The 17,579-nt window shown below is 47.7% G+C and overlaps 1 protein-coding gene across 1 annotated transcript in view; it reads left to right on the top strand.

The window, feature by feature from the left end:
• The window catches only part of b3glcta (beta 3-glucosyltransferase a), a 75,696-nt gene that overhangs the window by 21,593 nt on the left and 36,524 nt on the right, over positions 1–17,579 (top strand). The window contains exon 3 of the mRNA XM_061217008.1: positions 5,270–5,309. Coding sequence (XP_061072992.1) covers positions 5,270–5,309 — 40 coding nt within the window. The remainder of the gene's footprint in view (positions 1–5,269; positions 5,310–17,579) is intronic.

Below are 17,579 nucleotides of genomic sequence, written 5' to 3'. Positions count from 1 at the left end.
CAAGAGCAGGCAAACGGGTTCAGTAGAGATAAACAAGTTCATAGTCGTGATAACAATATATGACAATAATATAAAGTCCAAACACAGGTAGGTGGTCCAAACAGGCAAAGGCACCAAACACAATCCAAGAGTCAAAATCCAAATGTCCTGGAAATGTTTGGTAGCAGGCAATCCAAGACAGAACAGAAGGCAAATCCAAATACCAGAAGTTGGGGTACACAAAGGGAGTCAGAATACAGAGCAGGCAGACAGAAAAGAAACAAAAAGAAGAAGTATGAAATACATAACACAAGGAAAAGAGATGATCAGAATAAAGGAAAAGGGCACAGAGCGTGATACTGACTACTGGTGGGAGAAGGTGCTTTGTATTTAGTTGTGTTCCTGTTGCATCAGGAAAATTAGTTTGCAAAAGTGTATGTGGTTGAAATTCAGCACATTTTTAATTGGATCGTTCCTCATTGCTGCTCTTTGATTTGATTCTGAATTTGCACTGTGATGCAGTCTTTTTCCTTCCTCAAATTCAAATGCAATTCTGTGCATTTCAGTTGCAATTAAGAAAAACAACACCTCCACATAAACAGTCCACATCACATACCGGACTGGCTGCTATTTTTATGAATGCCCTGATTGTTTTGACATTACATAATGAAATTCGCAGTTGAATGGTCCATTAAATTCAATGCCCATTGAGACTTGGCTATGACTTTTTTTTTTCTTGTAATTGTGCGCGCTTTTAGTGCTATTTGCAATTCTTGCAGTAAAGCAGAGTTTCCTCTGAGCGGTTCGAAATGAAAAGGCCCTCGTCTTACCGAGGCTTTTAAATTGTGCTGTCAAACAGTTTGTGCTGATAGCTGTCCGGGAATCCAGAACCCACTTATCTTCAATTACCTTTTGAAAATGCCAGGGGCGTAGATTGGCATCGGCAGAATTGTTTGCGTGTAGAGCGCTTTCCCTCAGATAGGTGCAACCGTGCGATGCTGCCGTAATATAACCCCATTGTGCCTTGTTGTCAGTGGCTGTCCCATCGGGGAGGGAGGCCAGGATGGACAGAGGTGGCCCTTGTGCACATGTATGCATGAAACACACACACACACACACACACACAGGCTCTGCACTGGTGTTGCAGTCCATTCAGTTGGAGGCAGTCGTGGAATGACTCGGCGAGTCTCACCTTGATTCGCTCCACGGTGGAGCAATAATTCACCATTTCTCATCCGCTCCGGAGGCATCCGGGCCACAGGAGATGATGCACACCTCCGGCTCCCGCCTTCCTGCTCTTCCCTATCTCTAAGAGTAATAACAATAAAATGGCTTTGGCTATTTTCTGTACGGATCTCTGAAGGTTGTTCGGTGCGTGTTCCGTAACAGATAGGAAATCGGCCGCCTTCTGTGTAAGCATCAGTGTTCTTTGTTTAACATTCAGCCTGGGCTAAGCGATTACAAAATTCTATTTCGGCTTATTCGTTGGGGGTTTTTTTGTGATAAATTACCATAATAACAATATCCAATCTGACACTGAAGAATGCTACAGGAACATAAAGTGTGTTCTCAAATAAAACAGATAAAAATGTCCAAGACTTGTAATCGGTGTGGATTACAAAAAAAATGTAATGTGGAACTGAATATTTTAATATATGACAGAAGTTATGGCATTCGTCCTGATAATGCATTCTGGCATACTAATAGCCTAATTGCTGTCTGCTTTATATTCCGCTTGAATTTTGGACCACCTTCCTTTCTTTTCCCATCAACTTTGAATAAAAAATGTCAGTAAATCCATAAAGCTCAGGCTCAAAACAAATTCATTATATGCAGTGCCCTCCATAATGTTAGGAACAAAGACGCATCATGTATTTATTTGCCTCTGTACTCCACAAATCCGTTTTATTCTTGTTTCTCAATCTCATAATGGCTTCTTTGACTTCCGTTGGCATAACGTCATGTGCCGATGTCCTCATGTTGATGGACAGCGATGGTAGTTTCCAAAGGCGATCGAAAGACGAGAGGAGAGACTAGGTGCTGATAGCTCTCACACCTGAGCAATTACACACACCTGTGAAGCCATGTGCCCAGTATTATGGTGCTCTAAAATTCGGGGGGCACTATGTATAAACACCACAAACAGTCATTTCTACATGGTGAAACAAAAATGAATAAAAAGATAAAGATCTGAGAATGTGCACTTTAACCACATGCTAATTTTATGGAAAGTAGAGGCAAATCAGAGGCAAATGAAGACATAATGGGTCTTTGTGGCAAACATTATGGGGGGCACTGTATTTGTCCAAGAATGCAGTGGCACTACTCTGCTTTAAACCTGATTAATGGCTGGCAATTTCCTGAGTACATTCTTATCTGGACCTCAGAAAAACTGCAGTAAGCCAATACAGTGTCAACATCAATACACTCAGATTAGCCTTGTTTGAATATTTGGCATATTACATTTCTCTTAATATATATTTTTCTCGTAATAACTTGAGCGTTGTCGTATTTGATCAGTTGGAGGAGGAACTGATTCAGAGGGTGTATGGTGGTGTACTCAGGCCTTTTATACTGTGCCTCTCCTCTGAAATGGGAAAAGGCCTGGGGCTGGTCTTGCACTGTCTCTTATCTCTAGCACTGGTGCAGGTGAGCCAGGCACACATTCTCCTGGCTCTAGTAATGATTACTAGCTCTAAATGCATTAAAAAAGAAGCAGCCGGCCTGACACTGCATTCAGCACCAGTCTCCATCTCCAGTCTACTCATTTTTGTAGGTGTACAAAAATGCTTTATGAATTGTTTGATTACAAATTTTACATTTGGGTTAAAGTGCAGATAGATTTCCAGCTTTTATTAAATGGCATTTTTATTCCCCATGTAGAAATTGCAGCACTTTTTATACATAGTCCTCCCATTTCAGAGCACCATAATATTTGTGTTCACTTCCTTAGCGCAGCAGAGAGAGCTTTAAGAGAGTCTGTTATTGGTGCTTGTGAACATGAGGACCGGAGTTGTGCCAGTGAAGGTGAAGGCAGCCGTTATGAGGCTGAGATATAAAACAAAACAAACGGTCGGAGACAGTGGCCACCCAGTTTGTCACCTCTCCTGGCCAGCAGATGCACGGTTGGCGAGGGGAGGGGGGAGGCCTGAGGAATCCCTCTCTTGGCAAACCTCTTCTCTTCCTCCCAGGAAAGGGTTTGTCTTGAATGTGCACTCATAAACGTGCCCTCTCCAGTGCAGCATTACTGCAGGTGCCAGCAGATGTGTCTCTACTGCATATAAACCCCGAGCACAGACCCCAGAATGTTCGCGTTGTCCTCACGGGACCTGGCTCCTGCTCTGTGACGGGGAGCTGCCTTTAAACCAGAGTCCGGTGCTCACGCTCAGAATGAAACTGAGCCCGTCTGACCTTATCCTTATCTGTGCATTTCATTAGCCTCACATCGTCCAGATGAGAATTTAACCTGTCTCATTTCAATGAGAAACCGGGCAGAGAAAGAGAATGGGCCAGGCTCTTTTTGGCGACTAAGTGGGCTGCCTCACAGCAACAAGGTGCTTGGGTTTGAATCCCGACAGGCGTTTCTGTGTGGAGTTTGCATGTTCGCTCCGTGTCTGCGGGGGGGGGATTAATAGGGCAGTATTGTAAATGAGCATGTGTTCTCAACCTGTATATACCCTGTATAATTAAAGGTTACATTTGACAAATTTCATCAAACGATGAACTACCAACACATTTCCTGCACGCACACTTCAAGCAATTGCTGTGCCAACCCGAAAAAAATAATTGAACCGTTTCATTGCTTGAGTTCCTTTCTGTTTCGCTGTAGTTATTTCATCAAACAGACCCATGTTTGCTCACACCTGCACATTTTCGATTTGTATGCTTGTTGCAAAAAAAATCGTTAAGGGAGGCAGTACCCAATCCCTTAAAAACAAAGATACCATGGCAACAGCAGGGCTGAGGAAGTGGATGAAGGGTGCTGGAGGATTGGATGCTTCTGGACAGCTGAAGGCGGGTTTGTGCTGTGTTCGGTGGCCGCTCCTCCGTGTATAAAACGCGCTGGATCCTGTGATTCTCTGCTGACTGCCACCTGGCCTGCAGCTCCACGGACCCAGTCCTGCGGTCTCTCCGCTGCGTGCCGTGCATGATTTTGATGTGGATTTATCACTGGTTTAAAGTGCACTCTACAAATAGCGGAGACTGGAGTAATTGTCAGTCTAGGCGTATTCATAAATCAAAAGAAACCCCGGTCTCACTTCCCTATTCTCTTTCAGTGTCAGTCTCTCCTGGCACGGAGGATGCCAGAGCTGGGTCTTCCTTTGCCTTGTTCGCCCTTTCCCTGTAGACAGACTTGTGAAGACTTTGGGGGGGGGTGAAAGAAATGTGAAGTTTGGGGTTACGTGACTGATTTGTCTTTCTCTCCGCGCTTCCTGTGAGCTCGCCAGCGCGTTGGCACGGCGACGCGGGCGACAGTGTGGTAAATAAGCTCGAGTGCTCGGAGTGAAAACGCAGGGATGCCCGGGGCGTGGGAAGCATAAGACAATTAGCCTGGACCCCCCCCCCCCTTTTCAATAACATGGGGGAAATCACACATTATTTGTTCAGGAAGTTCAGAGGAGGATGCAAGATTTTAAAAGCTGAGAAAACTAAAGAATTGGAAGGGGAGACGGTGTCACCATCTGGAACCGCGGTGGGGAGATATACCGTTGCATTTTGTTTCTGTTTGGGATGGTCATTTTCAGGCATTTGATTAACGTTCTTTTAATGGACCCCATATATTTACACATCACTGTGGTCCCTGAGAATTGTCATCGTATCTGAAAGCTGTTTGGACTGATCTGCACATATAGTACTAGGACGGTAATTTGCTGTCTTAAATGTCCATGTCCATGTGAACACTCCCACCACCTGTAGGTCTACACTGTCATGCCAGGTCTATCTTCATGATAACCTCAAGGCTTTTGACCTGTTTTCAGTCAAAATTCAACATTACATTTGAAGAAATACATGGGATGCCCAAACTGCCTTTAGTGAGATGACTTTTAGTGATTGCTGAACTTTAAAAAGTCTTATTTTTAGTCAAAGTTAAGGCCAAATGTTGATTGAATATACTGAGCCACTGTCTTTTGATCTGTACAAATGCAGCACAAAAATCTCCAGCGTCTGGAGGATTTCAAAGTACGAGTTCATTTCCTCAAGTGTGAACGCTTGCTAATTCTCAACAGTCTGCCAAATTGAGTGGAGCATGAGCAGCCAGACTCCTGATTCTCCTGTCCTTTCGTTTCAGGTCCAGGAGGATGATGAGCACAGTCAGGGAAGACCTCTCAGTGAGTGTTTCTGTCCTAAGTGAACAGTGTCTGAGGGTGTTTCTGTACTAAGTGAATGGTGTCTGTATGTTTACTGTATGTACTAAGTGAACCGTGTCTGAGGGTGTTTCTGTACTAAGTGAGCAGCATTGAGTGAGTGTGTGTGTGAGTGTGTGAGTGAGTGTGTGAGTGAGTGAGTGAGTGAGTGTGTGAGTGGAGTGAGGTGAGTGAGTGAGTGAGTGAGTGAGTGGAGTGAGTGGATTGAGTGAGTGGAGTGAGTGGATTGAGTGAGTGGATTGAGTGAGTGGATTGAGTGAGTGAGTGAGTGAGTGAGTGGAGAGAGTGAGTGGATTGAGTGAGTGAGTGAGTGAGTGAGTGAGTGAGTGAGTGAGTGGAGTGAGTGAGTGAGTGAGTGGAGAGAGTGAGTGAGTGGATTGAGTGAGTGGATTGAGTGAGTGAGTGAGTGAGTGAGTGAGTGGAGTGAGTGAGTGGAGTGAGTGAGTGAGTGGAGTGAGTGAGTGAGTGAGTGGAGTGAGTGAGTGAGTGGAGTGAGTGAGTGGAGTGAGTGAGTGAGTGAGTGGAGAGAGTGAGTGAGTGGATTGAGTGGATTGAGTGAGTGGATTGAGTGAGTGAGTGAGTGAGTGAGTGAGTGAGTGAGTGAGTGAGTGAGTGGAGTGAGTGGAGTGAGTGAGTGAGTGAGTGAGTGAGTGAGTGAGTGAGTGAGTGGAGTGAGTGGAGTGAGTGAGTGAGTGAGTGGAGTGAGTGGAGTGAGTGGAGTGAGTGAGTGAGTGAGTGAGTGAGTGAGTGGAGTGAGTGAGTGAGTGAGTGAGTGAGTGGAGTGAGTGAGTGAGTGAGTGGAGTGAGTGAGTGAGTGGAGTGAGTGAGTGGAGTGAGTGAGTGAGTGAGTGGAGAGAGTGAGTGAGTGGATTGAGTGGATTGAGTGAGTGGATTGAGTGAGTGAGTGAGTGAGTGAGTGAGTGAGTGAGTGAGTGAGTGAGTGGAGTGAGTGGAGTGAGTGAGTGAGTGAGTGAGTGAGTGAGTGAGTGAGTGAGTGGAGTGAGTGGAGTGAGTGAGTGGAGTGAGTGGAGTGAGTGGAGTGAGTGAGTGAGTGAGTGAGTGAGTGAGTGGAGTGAGTGAGTGAGTGAGTGAGTGAGTGAGTGAGTGAGTGAGTGGAGTGAGTGGAGTGAGTGAGTGGAGTGAGTGAGTGGATTGAGTGAGTGGAGTGAGAGAGTGAGAGTCCTCGTTGTGCCTCTTTCTGTCAGTGCTCAGGGTGTGTGCATGAGCATTTGTACCACAGCGTTGGTGCCACATGTACCCCACCTTTCCATCTCCCATTCAGCTCGCACCTTCAGTCAAGTCTGAAGTCTATGTTTTGGGTCACTGCTAATTAATGTGGATCACGGTTTCCTGTGCGATGCATATCTAATTTTGCTTCACAGCAGCGATTCAAAGGAGGCTAATATCGCGTGACGCTCATAGGAATGAGCAGATCACAGGCGCGGCACTTCAGAGCCGTCCCGACATCAAGTGTAGCGCACGCGGTGAAAGACCCTGCCTCCGAGGCACTTATTGTTCTCCTCCCATCACAAAACACTCCACGCGCTCCTGTGGCAGTGAAGGACAGATCTGGGATGCGGGCAGATAGAGCCTTTATTCAGAGGGTAATTAACGTCTCTTTCTGCGCGCGCACCGCGTGCATGCCCGCGCATATATAAGCGTTCGCCTACATCCTTTTAACGACATATAATGCGTCTTTTGGTTGTGGTCGTAATTTCCTAAAGTATTGCAGCATGCTGTTTACAGTATGTTGGATTTTGGTATTTCTCAGGTTTTTCATTACATCTGCTGTTGTGCTGTGAAACAATAATCCTGCTGGGACAATTTTTTTTCTGATTCATTTATTTCGGGATTGCTCAGTGTAAGCCTTCCTCAGTGAACCTGAAATGTTGGAACCCCTGGAAACAACTGAAGCGGATTATAGGTTTAAATGTTTTAGGCAAAATCAAATTGCTTTCTGAGTGGAAATGATCAAGTTTGATTTCAGTCCCCTGAGACCCAGTTGATTCGTTTTTTAATTATTTTTTTTTAGACAGCCTCCTTGAGATGACAATCTGACGAGCCCGCCTGCTGTTTGCTCTGGTGTGTCACCACGGAAACAAAGTCCAGGGAAACACTTCAAAGCCAGTTTAGAAAGCCTTGCTTTGCCTTAACGGAGTGTACTGCGTGTGCTGAAAGATAAGGGGGTGAGTGGATTGAGCGGACTGAAACCTGGCGTAGTAATCCGCTTTGTCACATCAGAAAGCCCAAGCAGGACCCCTGGTCCACATTATCATACACAGATAGAGGAGAGGGAGAATTAAAAAAAAAAAAAAAATACTTGAAATGTAAGGCCAGCACATCAGAGTCGATCTTCTTCTTTCATTAACATTGCATCAGCTTTACTCTTCCTCAGGGCTGCCCAACCCTGTTCCTCGAGATCAACTGCCATGTTGGTTTTCACTCCAAACCTTACGAAGCACACCTCCATTCAACAGCTCGAGACTGAGAGCTGCTATTTAGTAGAATCAGGTGTGACATTAGGGTTGATGTGAAAACCGACAGGAAGAGCAGCCATGATCTACAGGTAGCAGCTTGCTCACTGCTACGCCTCATCAAATCGAGCGGGAGAGCATAGACTTGCACATGCGACTGTAACAGCTGAAGTCCACCGCTGCTCTCCGCTGCAGTCTGAGATGTGCAGCTGTTGCGTTGGCGGGTTAAAGTTCCCTGCAGGACCAGGCGAATCCCAGTCGTCTGTTTGTCCTACGGGAGCTGCCGTAGTTGTGGAGTGGGACTGGCTGGGCTCAAGTCCACTGAACGAAGAGCCGGTGCTTTACCTGGAGGTGCCAATTGAGCCCTGCTCTTTTTCTTTATTTCATGAGTAAGCGAGGTGGAGGATTTGGGCAGATTGGACAGGGATTGAGCCGGCGGAGAGCAGCCAGGGGAGAGTGATGAACTCCAGAGAGCGCTCGAGGTGCGGAATGTGCAATGAGGTCACGTCGCACGAGAGAGGCTATTCCCTGCCACCCTGCCGCGCCAAAACCCCTCGCCCGGTTCTTACATACCCGTCCATCTGGAAGACTTACCGCCACATCCGCGCCTGTGCCGCCTTCACCCTGCAATCCCCACCGCACAGGTGCACAGATTCATCTTACTGTCATGTGATTATGATGTCCAGTCAGGTGCCTGTGCCCAAAAGGGCCCGTCTCCTCCTCGCCTGAACCACCCAGGACTGCCGTATCCTGCTGTCCGTTTGCCCTGTTTTCCTGCTTTGTTCGTTTTTTTTTTTTAAAAGCCAGAGCTGAGCTGATTCTCCGCTGATTTTTTTCTGTGGCCTTGTAACATTTCAGCCTAATGGACCGCGTTTCGGGTCCCTCCTGCCAAATCGTTTAGAGCAAATTGACTGCTGCGTTAGTCTTGCAACGCAGACCAACAGTTTATTATAAACGGGATGAGAGCAGCCCAGAACGGAGTCGGAGCAGATGTCCGGTCAAGGTAAACAAAAGGCTGCAGCCCTGCGGTTTCGGGGGGAACAAAGGGGTCTGCTACTCCGCGAGAAGTCCCGTGTGTGACCGGGGTCACCTGATCCATGCGGCAGATGAGCATTTTGAAAATAATTAAGGATTGGGGACGATACTTTGTAGCTGCATCAGATTCGATATCTGGCCGGGGGCCAAGACGTTTGAAGGTATCCGTGAGTGTTTCCTGAGAGATGGGGGGAGGAGGTGCTGACCGAGGCCAGGGAGCATGCCCAGAGCTTTCCCATTACTCTATGTAGAGACGCAGGATCGGCTAACGTGCGCCGACTGCCTATGGATCTTTATCAGAGCTGTGTGGGATCACTTGTCAAGGGCACTCGTCTTTGTGTTTCTTAGAGAGAATTCAAATGCATAAAAATCTATTTCTCTCTCTCTCCCTCCCTCCCTCTCTCCTCTCTTTGTTCGTTCCCCCTCTCCACCTCTGTTCTCACATGCTCTTGGCTTCTTTGATTTATGTTCTTTTTACATTTGATTGGCTGTACTTTAAGTATTTAGACAAGACTTCCAAGTGCATTCTGGGAACACAAAAGCACTGCACTTTGCGGGGCCGTGCCAATAAACCGGGGCTTTGAGTTCCAAGACTAGAAGTGCTCCCCTGGAGTCTCCGTCGGCCAAAAATAATTATGCCGACTCGATGGAGATGCTTCACCGAGGCTTCGGTTTGAAAATGTTACCATGGCAATGAGGGTCTGGAATGGCTTAAGACTCAAATTGCCTGTGGTGTTTGAATTATTGATACAAACTAATGGTTTCAAAACTGCCTTCAACATTCCATGGTCATTACTGGCATTATCTTCGGCGGGCCTTGGCTGTCGCGTGTTTAATGAGAGCGATTAAAACAGCTGGGGGCACCTCGCTGAACTCCAGGTGCCCAGACCAGGCCCGTTCCCGTGTTTGTTTCCGGGAGAGAATCGTAATGAGGTGAAGACAGAACTTTCTCTTCCCCCCCCCCCTCTTAACGCACAGGGAGATATTTATGGCTCTGACCTTTAGAACCACACTCAAAGTTAAACACACAGTGCTTTCTATGCATCCATTTGCTGTGCAATTAAAATCAGGATGGATATGAGAGGAATGGGGAACAGAGGGAGGGGGGCAATAATTGCAGTTTTTAAAATTACAGCTTGCTGCGCACAGCACAGCCAGAAGTGGACGTCAGTACAGCAGTGCTGGCTGCTTTTCTCCTTAATTGAAGCTCGCTCTCGCAGGTTGAAGTTTGAGCCCGGCAGAATTTCTACCTTGAATAAATTTCCCCCGTCATGCTGTTGGAACAGTGATGAAGGTGTTCAGCCTCATCTCTTACGACTGTCAGAGTTTGGCTTCATTACAACTTTGTGGGGAAGTGACCTTTCATGTCTCCGAGCCCCTCTCGTTTCTTTCTTTAGAAACGCGGCAAAGGAATTTAGCTGCAGTTGGATCATTGGGAAGTGTTTAATCTGCGGCGAACAATTCCGCACGTTAACGCAACATTGCCGGATTTTACACAGAGCATGTCAGCAACAGGCCAAGTATGCACACCTTCATCTTATGGTTATGGCACTGGTACACTCTCTGTCACGTCGGTGACAGGTCGGTCTATTGTTCTCCAAAACAATGGTGATGGCATGAGATTGTCTCAAAAGTTTTGTCTTTTATTTGGTGAAGGAGAGAAACTGGCTTTCTCGCTTTGGCTGGGGTTTTGTGTTTACTGTTGCCTGTTGTCTTTTTCTCTGTCTCTCCCCCTCTCGTGCTTTGAGGTCTCTCGTGTCGCCGGGCGGGGGCTGTGAGCTCCGTCGTTGTTTGGTCTCGTCGGGGTTGTTGATATTTTCTCACCCATACGGTAGGCAGTTTGGGCCCTGGTGTCCCGATAGAGACGGCGGGATGTCTCGAGCAGACGGTAATGAGCGGTAAATGATGTTCTGGGCCACTGCCACTGCAGAGAGAGACGGCAGTGCTGCAGGGAGTGTGTGCTCACTGACTCTCCTACACACATATCCTTACTGCAGGGAGTGTGTGCTCACTGACTCTCCTACACACACGTCCTTACTGCAGGGAGTGTGTGCTCACTGACTCTCCTACACACACATCCTTACTGCAGGGAGTGTGTGCTCACTGACTCTCCTACACACATATCCTTACTGCAGGGGGTGCGTGCTCACTGACTCTCCTACACACACATCCTTACTGCAGGGAGTGTGTGCTCACTGACTCTCCTACACACACATCCTTACTGCAGGGAGTGTGTGCTCACTGACTCTCCTACACACACGTCCTTACTGCAGGGAGTGTGTGCTCACTGACTCTCCTACACACACATCCTTACTGCAGGGAGTGTGTGCTCACTGACTCTCCTACACACATGTCCTTACTGCAGGGAGTGTGTGCTCACTGACTCTCCTACACACACATCCTTACTGCAGGGAGTGTGTGCTCACTGACTCTCCTACACACATGTCCTTACTGCAGGGAGTGTGTGCTCACTGACTCTCCTACACACACATCCTTACTGCAGGGAGTGTGTGCTCACTGACTCTCCTACACACATGTCCTTACTGCAGGGAGTGTGTGCTCACTGACTCTCCTACACACACATCCTTACTGCAGGGAGTGTGTGCTCACTGACTCTCCTACACACACATCCTTACTGCAGGGAGTGTGTGCTCACTGACTCTCCTACACACACATCCTTACTGCAGGGAGTGTGTGCTCACTGACTCTCCTACACACACATCCTTACTGCAGGGAGTGTGTGCTCACTGACTCTCCTACACACACATCCTTACTGCAGGGAGTGTGTGCTCACTGACTCTCGTACACACACATCCTTACTGCAGGGAGTGTGTGCTCACTGACTCTCCTACACACACGTCCTTACTGCTGGCTACACAAATACATAATACTCACACACTCACGCAACCACACATGAGCACACACACACACACGTGTGCATGCATATACCCATGCGTTTGATTTAGAAAAATAATTACTTATGTAATGATTTCTTTTATTTTATTACTATACCATGGAATATTGACAATTTAAATTCTTGAATATATATTTTATTTAAAATGTGAAAAAAGCTTTAAAACTAAAAAAAAAAAAGTTTCATTTTAAGGTTCCAATGTGACTGCATACAGCAAATCACAAAAATGCAAAAGTGATCACTTTTTAAGATATATATGAATTTCCAGTACATGTCATTTTTTATTTCCTGGCTTTATAATGTATCTTCCTTATCATGCACTACTGGCTCTGGAGGTAAAGAGATTTTCTCTTTGACAGACAGGCAGCCAGCCAGCCATTGTCATCAAAAGTTACCAGCCACCGAACAGTTCTGTGTTACCACACACACACACACACACACACACACACACACACACACACACACATACACACACACACATACACACAGACGCACATGCACATGCAGACACACACATACACACACGCACACACAGACACACACATGCACACAGACACACACACGCACACAGACACACGCGCACAGATTCAGACACACACACAGACACACACACGTGTACACACATACACAGACACACACCCTCAGACATGCACACACACAGACATACTCACACATACACACAGACATACACACATACACAGACACACACACAGTCACACACACACACAGTCGCACACACAGTCGCACACACAGTCGCACACACAGTCACACACACAGGCACACACACCCAGACATGCACACACACAGACATACTCACACATACACACATACACAGACACATACACAGACACACACACACACACAGACACACACACCCAGACGTGCACACACACAGACATACACACAAACATACACACATACACAGTCGCACACACAGTCGCACACACACAGACGCACACGTGCACGCACACACACAGACACAGACACATACACAGACACACACAGTCACACACACAGTCACACACACAGTCACACACACAGACACACACGCCCAGACATGCACACACACAGACATACTCACACATACACACAGACATACACACATACACAGACACACACAGTCACACACACAGTCACACACACAGTCACACACACAGACACACACACCCAGACGTGCACACACACAGACATACACACAAACATACACACATACACAGACACACACACAGTCACGCACACACAGACGCACACGTGCACGCACACACACAGACACACACAGTCACACACACAGTCACACACACAGTCACACACACACCCAGACGTGCACACACACAGACATACACACAAACATACACACATACACAGACACGCACACACAGTCGCACACACACAGACGCACGCGTGCACGCACACACACACACACACACACGCACGTACAAAATGCCTTTCGCATTTCTTCAACCCCAGAAGGCCTGTTCTCACGTTGCGCTCCTGTCTGTCAGCAGAACACATTGGTTTTGACACGCCGCCCCGCGCGTGCTGACACCTGAGCGCGCGGGAGTCATCTGGAAGTCACGGCGCACTCTCCGCCCCACCCCGTCATTGATCTGCGCGGGACGGGGAGGGGGGAGACGGCGGCCCCCTCGGGGTCCGCGGATGCGCGCGGTCGCGGGATGAGAAGCGCCAGGGCGATTGGGGCGAGCGCGTGCCTGCGCCTTTATCTGTCCGCTCCTCTTGCCGCCTCCGAGCGTGCGAGGAGAGAGCTGAGGAAGGAGCGGAGGACCTTCGCTCTCTCCCGCCCCGTAATCGCCCGCCTTCCCGGCGAAATAAATCACAGCTTCCCCCGCCGGAGTCCGGCGCAGGGGTCCCTGCGTGGTCACGGCCTCCTCGCGCCGGCTCCCATTTTTAATTTCCATCACGGACCGGGTTTTTTTTCTTTTCTTTTTTTTCTTTCTCCCATGCGCTGCCCACGAGGCCATGCAGTAAGTGCAATGAAACCCTCTTCTATTTGTCATTGAGAACTGCTTTGCTGCGTCTTTGGCACCGAGGGGACCATTTAAATGTCCGCAATATAATCCAATAGATTTATCGATTGCTTACTTTGTCTGCATAAGCCGGCATTAGGAACCTGGCAATCGGGTTACGGGAAGCTGACCATGGGAGAGAGAGAGAGAGAGAGAGAGGGGGGGGGGGGATGAGAGGATGAGGAGGAGATATGAGAATAGCAGGACTGAGGCGGAATGTTGGAGGATATCTCCTCTTCCTGTGCCATTTCATCATTTGATGATTAATCGAAACCTATTAATGCGGGGGCCAAGCCAGTGGATTTACTCTTAATGAGTTTTCCTCTTTCTTTTTTTTTTCCTTTTTCTCCCTGATGCCCCGCCCACCCCCTTTCTTCTGGTTTGACATCACAGATGTACTATCTGCCCAGTGAGAGACTGGCACAGCTCTTATCTGATGCCTGCATGGGCTGCTGTTTCTTGCTGTGCTTTGCAGTATTGAGTGACTGCTGGGTGCCGGGGAGATGTACCTGTTTTTTTGCGCACGCACGCACAGACACACACACTGATGCAGACGCACACACACTCTCGCACACCCTAACGCAGAGGCACACACAACACATCCAGGCATACACACAAAAGAACCATCTCACAGAACTGACATGTACACAGACACACTCACATATACACCCACAACCACACTCATGCGCACAGACAAGCACATATACACACAGAATACTCTCACGCACACACACACAGCATCCTCACTCACACACACAGTTGCACAAAAACACAGACAGACCGCTCGCACATACTCACACGTACTCCCACACACACACACACACACACATAGACAAACACAGAGTACCCTCTCACACACCAAAATACACACTTGTGCGCACACACACACACAGATGCACACACACGCAGATTTCATTGTAGGACACTTAGAGGTGATGTTGGGGTGCAGAGCAGAGCAGAGCTAAGAGATTTCTCCGTCTCTGAGCCCAGATCTCAGAGCCACGATATGGACACGCTGAGATTTAGAGGGTAAATCTCCTTCACCGTCTGGGCCGAAAGCAGGTTTTTACAGGGTGATCTCCATTCCCATCTGGGCTGAAAGCAGGTTTTCAGAGGGTAAACCACCTTCTCCGTCTGGACCTAAAGCAGGTTTTTGGAGGGTAGATCTGTTTCACCGCCTGGACCTAAAGCAGGTTTTTACGGGGTAGATCTCCCTCACCGCCTGGACCTAAAGCAGGTTTTCAGAGAGTGGATTTCCTTCACTGTCTGGACCTAAAGCAAGTTTTTAGAGGGTGAATCTCCTTCACCGCCTGGACCTAAAGCAGGTTTTTAGAGGGTAAATCTTCTTCACCGTCTGGCCCTAAAGCAGGTTTTTAGAGGGTAAATTCTGGACCTAAAGCAGGTTTTTAGAGGGTGAATCTCCTTCACCGCCTGGCCCTAAAGCAGGTTTTAGAGGGTAAATCTTCTTCACCGTCTGGGCCTGAAGAGCATATTTTGGGCGGGTGATTAGAGGGCGTGACGCGGTGCTGCCAGGGCTAAATGAAAAAGAGATGACAGTGATACAGTGTTGCGCCTCGACCTCCACCAGGGGTTCAATAGCTGTAATGGAAGCTCCCAAACCTGTCTGTGTCAGCGTCTTTTCTCCTCCCCTCTCTCTACGTCCCTCACCTTGTTTCTCTCTCTTTCCTCTCCTTTCTTTTTCTCTCCCCCTTCTCTCATTTCTCTCACTCTGCCTCCTCTCACTCGCTCTCCCTGAGGAAGCATACAAGCCTGTCATCAGCCACACTGACTTGTTTGTGTTTTGAGAAATTGCAGTGAATTCCTCAGCACAATAAGGGGGGGGGGGGGGGTTTGAACGAAAAACAATCCTTGTCAGTAATATTTATGATGTGTGATGCTCTTTTTATGATTGCTGCTTGTGGAAAGGCCTAAACAGGTCATTAAAATATCCTAGAGTATCCCTGTAAAACCCAGAGAAATCTCTATGCTTGCCTTTTATATGAATGAGATGATATTTAATGTAGGGCTCTCCGTCGGACAGTACAGCCGAGCTGTCGTGCTATGATGGTTTCTCCGAGGCGGTCCGCGGTAGCGTCTGATCACATTACGCGCCTTGTACCTTGTTTGTCTCCATTGTTTCTTCGTCATTCACGTTTGCATGAAGAGTACATCCGGCGTGAAACTTTACAAGACGGCTGGAAACATTAAAGGTTATGGGATTTTAATGAGGGGCTGTAATTACCTGCTGCTCGAGAGACGTGACGAAGCTCCGTTAAATGGCTTCCTCGGCTTCGGGAGCGAGATTGTGCTTTTAGGCCAGGAGGAGATGTGCCGCGGAGCTCGCAGGAAGTGAAGATGCCCTTAATAACTAATTAACTTCCTCCTTTTCCGAGTCCTTGTTTGCACTGTCGTAGAAGCGCCGGGCTTCCACTGGAGCGAGGTGTGTGGGCCTAGAACTCAGTCGCCGCTGTCGATATTTTGGGGCTGTTGGCCGGTGCGCTGTTACACCTGCGCCGGCCTGTTCCAGATGTCCACAGGGCATGCCAGTCCTTAGCTGTAGGTTTCCATAATGATGGTATTCAGGGGGGGAAGTCTCAGAGTATCTCAGAGTAATGGCTGGTTCGACTGTTCGGCAGTGTGTAGCTAGCCAGCGGCATGGTGTAGATGTTCATTGATATTTATAGTTATCTTTTGCAGCCGCTAAATATGTAGCTCTGTTGTTTTGTTGGGTATATTGTCACGTAATGGTTTTAACCTCCTTTGCCACTAAGATAATAAAATAAATATTTTTCAAAGGAAAGTAATTAAAAATTAATTTGTGTTGCAAACTTTGCAATGACTTCTTTTTTTTCTTCCCCCAAGTAGCCTACAGTGTTCTGTTTACTGCAGAACTTTCCTGTAAATATACTTCCTGAACTGCTGGACACAGCTTGCCTAAATGAAACGATATGTAACACTTAAAAACAGTTTGGAAAAAGAGGCAGATTATTTTGGCTTTCGATGCAGTGATGTACCACATTCTGTATCTACACTGAGCCACTGGCCCAGGACGGCTTGGCGGGGTAGGATGAGGAATTCAGTCAGTTGATTACTTTGCAGGAGTATGCAGCAGAAGCAGCATCCCTGGCCCATCAGAACCGGGTGTTCTGGCCGTGATGCCAGCAGTGTGAGTCCAGGGCAGTGCTGGAGGGGCTGTTCATGGCAGTTCTAATACATGCTTTCATCCAGAGGGACCTGCATCGTTCCGCATACAGTCATTCACACAGCTGATGCACTTCAGGTGAAGTATCTTGGTCAGGGGTATCTTGGACAGCAGTGCCTCACTTGGGAATGAAACCTGTAAACTTGGGATTTCAATCCCAGTTCCCTAAGCAATATACCGCGTTGGCACCCGGTTCTGTGTTACAGTGATCCAACGGACATCCAGTTATGATGAGCCATTACCACTTAAGGAATAAAGGGAAACACAAAGGCGAAAAGTACAAAATTGAAGAGTGGGAGATACGGATATTCTGATATTACAGTCTACGGTTCACTGCTTCCGTCGAGCCTCTGATTCATATGTGAGGAATGTCACTTTGACTTTCCCCTTAAGTGTCAGATTTGAATGGCTAAAGCCGGCTGTGTGGAGGATGTGTCATCCGGGGTCTCTGTGGATGCTGAGGGTGTTTCAGTTTCCAGTGGTTCCTTGCGTGGCCTGTTTATCATATCCGACGGCTGACTTTCACCCTGCGTTTCCAGCTGAAATACTGTCCTTCTGCTCTTCCTCCATCTCTCCCTCTCTCCC

This window comes from Conger conger, chromosome 13 (genome assembly GCF_963514075.1).
Source record: "Conger conger chromosome 13, fConCon1.1, whole genome shotgun sequence".
Lineage (NCBI taxonomy): Eukaryota > Metazoa > Chordata > Actinopteri > Anguilliformes > Congridae > Conger > Conger conger.
Note: the sequence above shows the minus strand (reverse complement) of the source record. Positions and strands in the feature narration are given on the sequence as shown.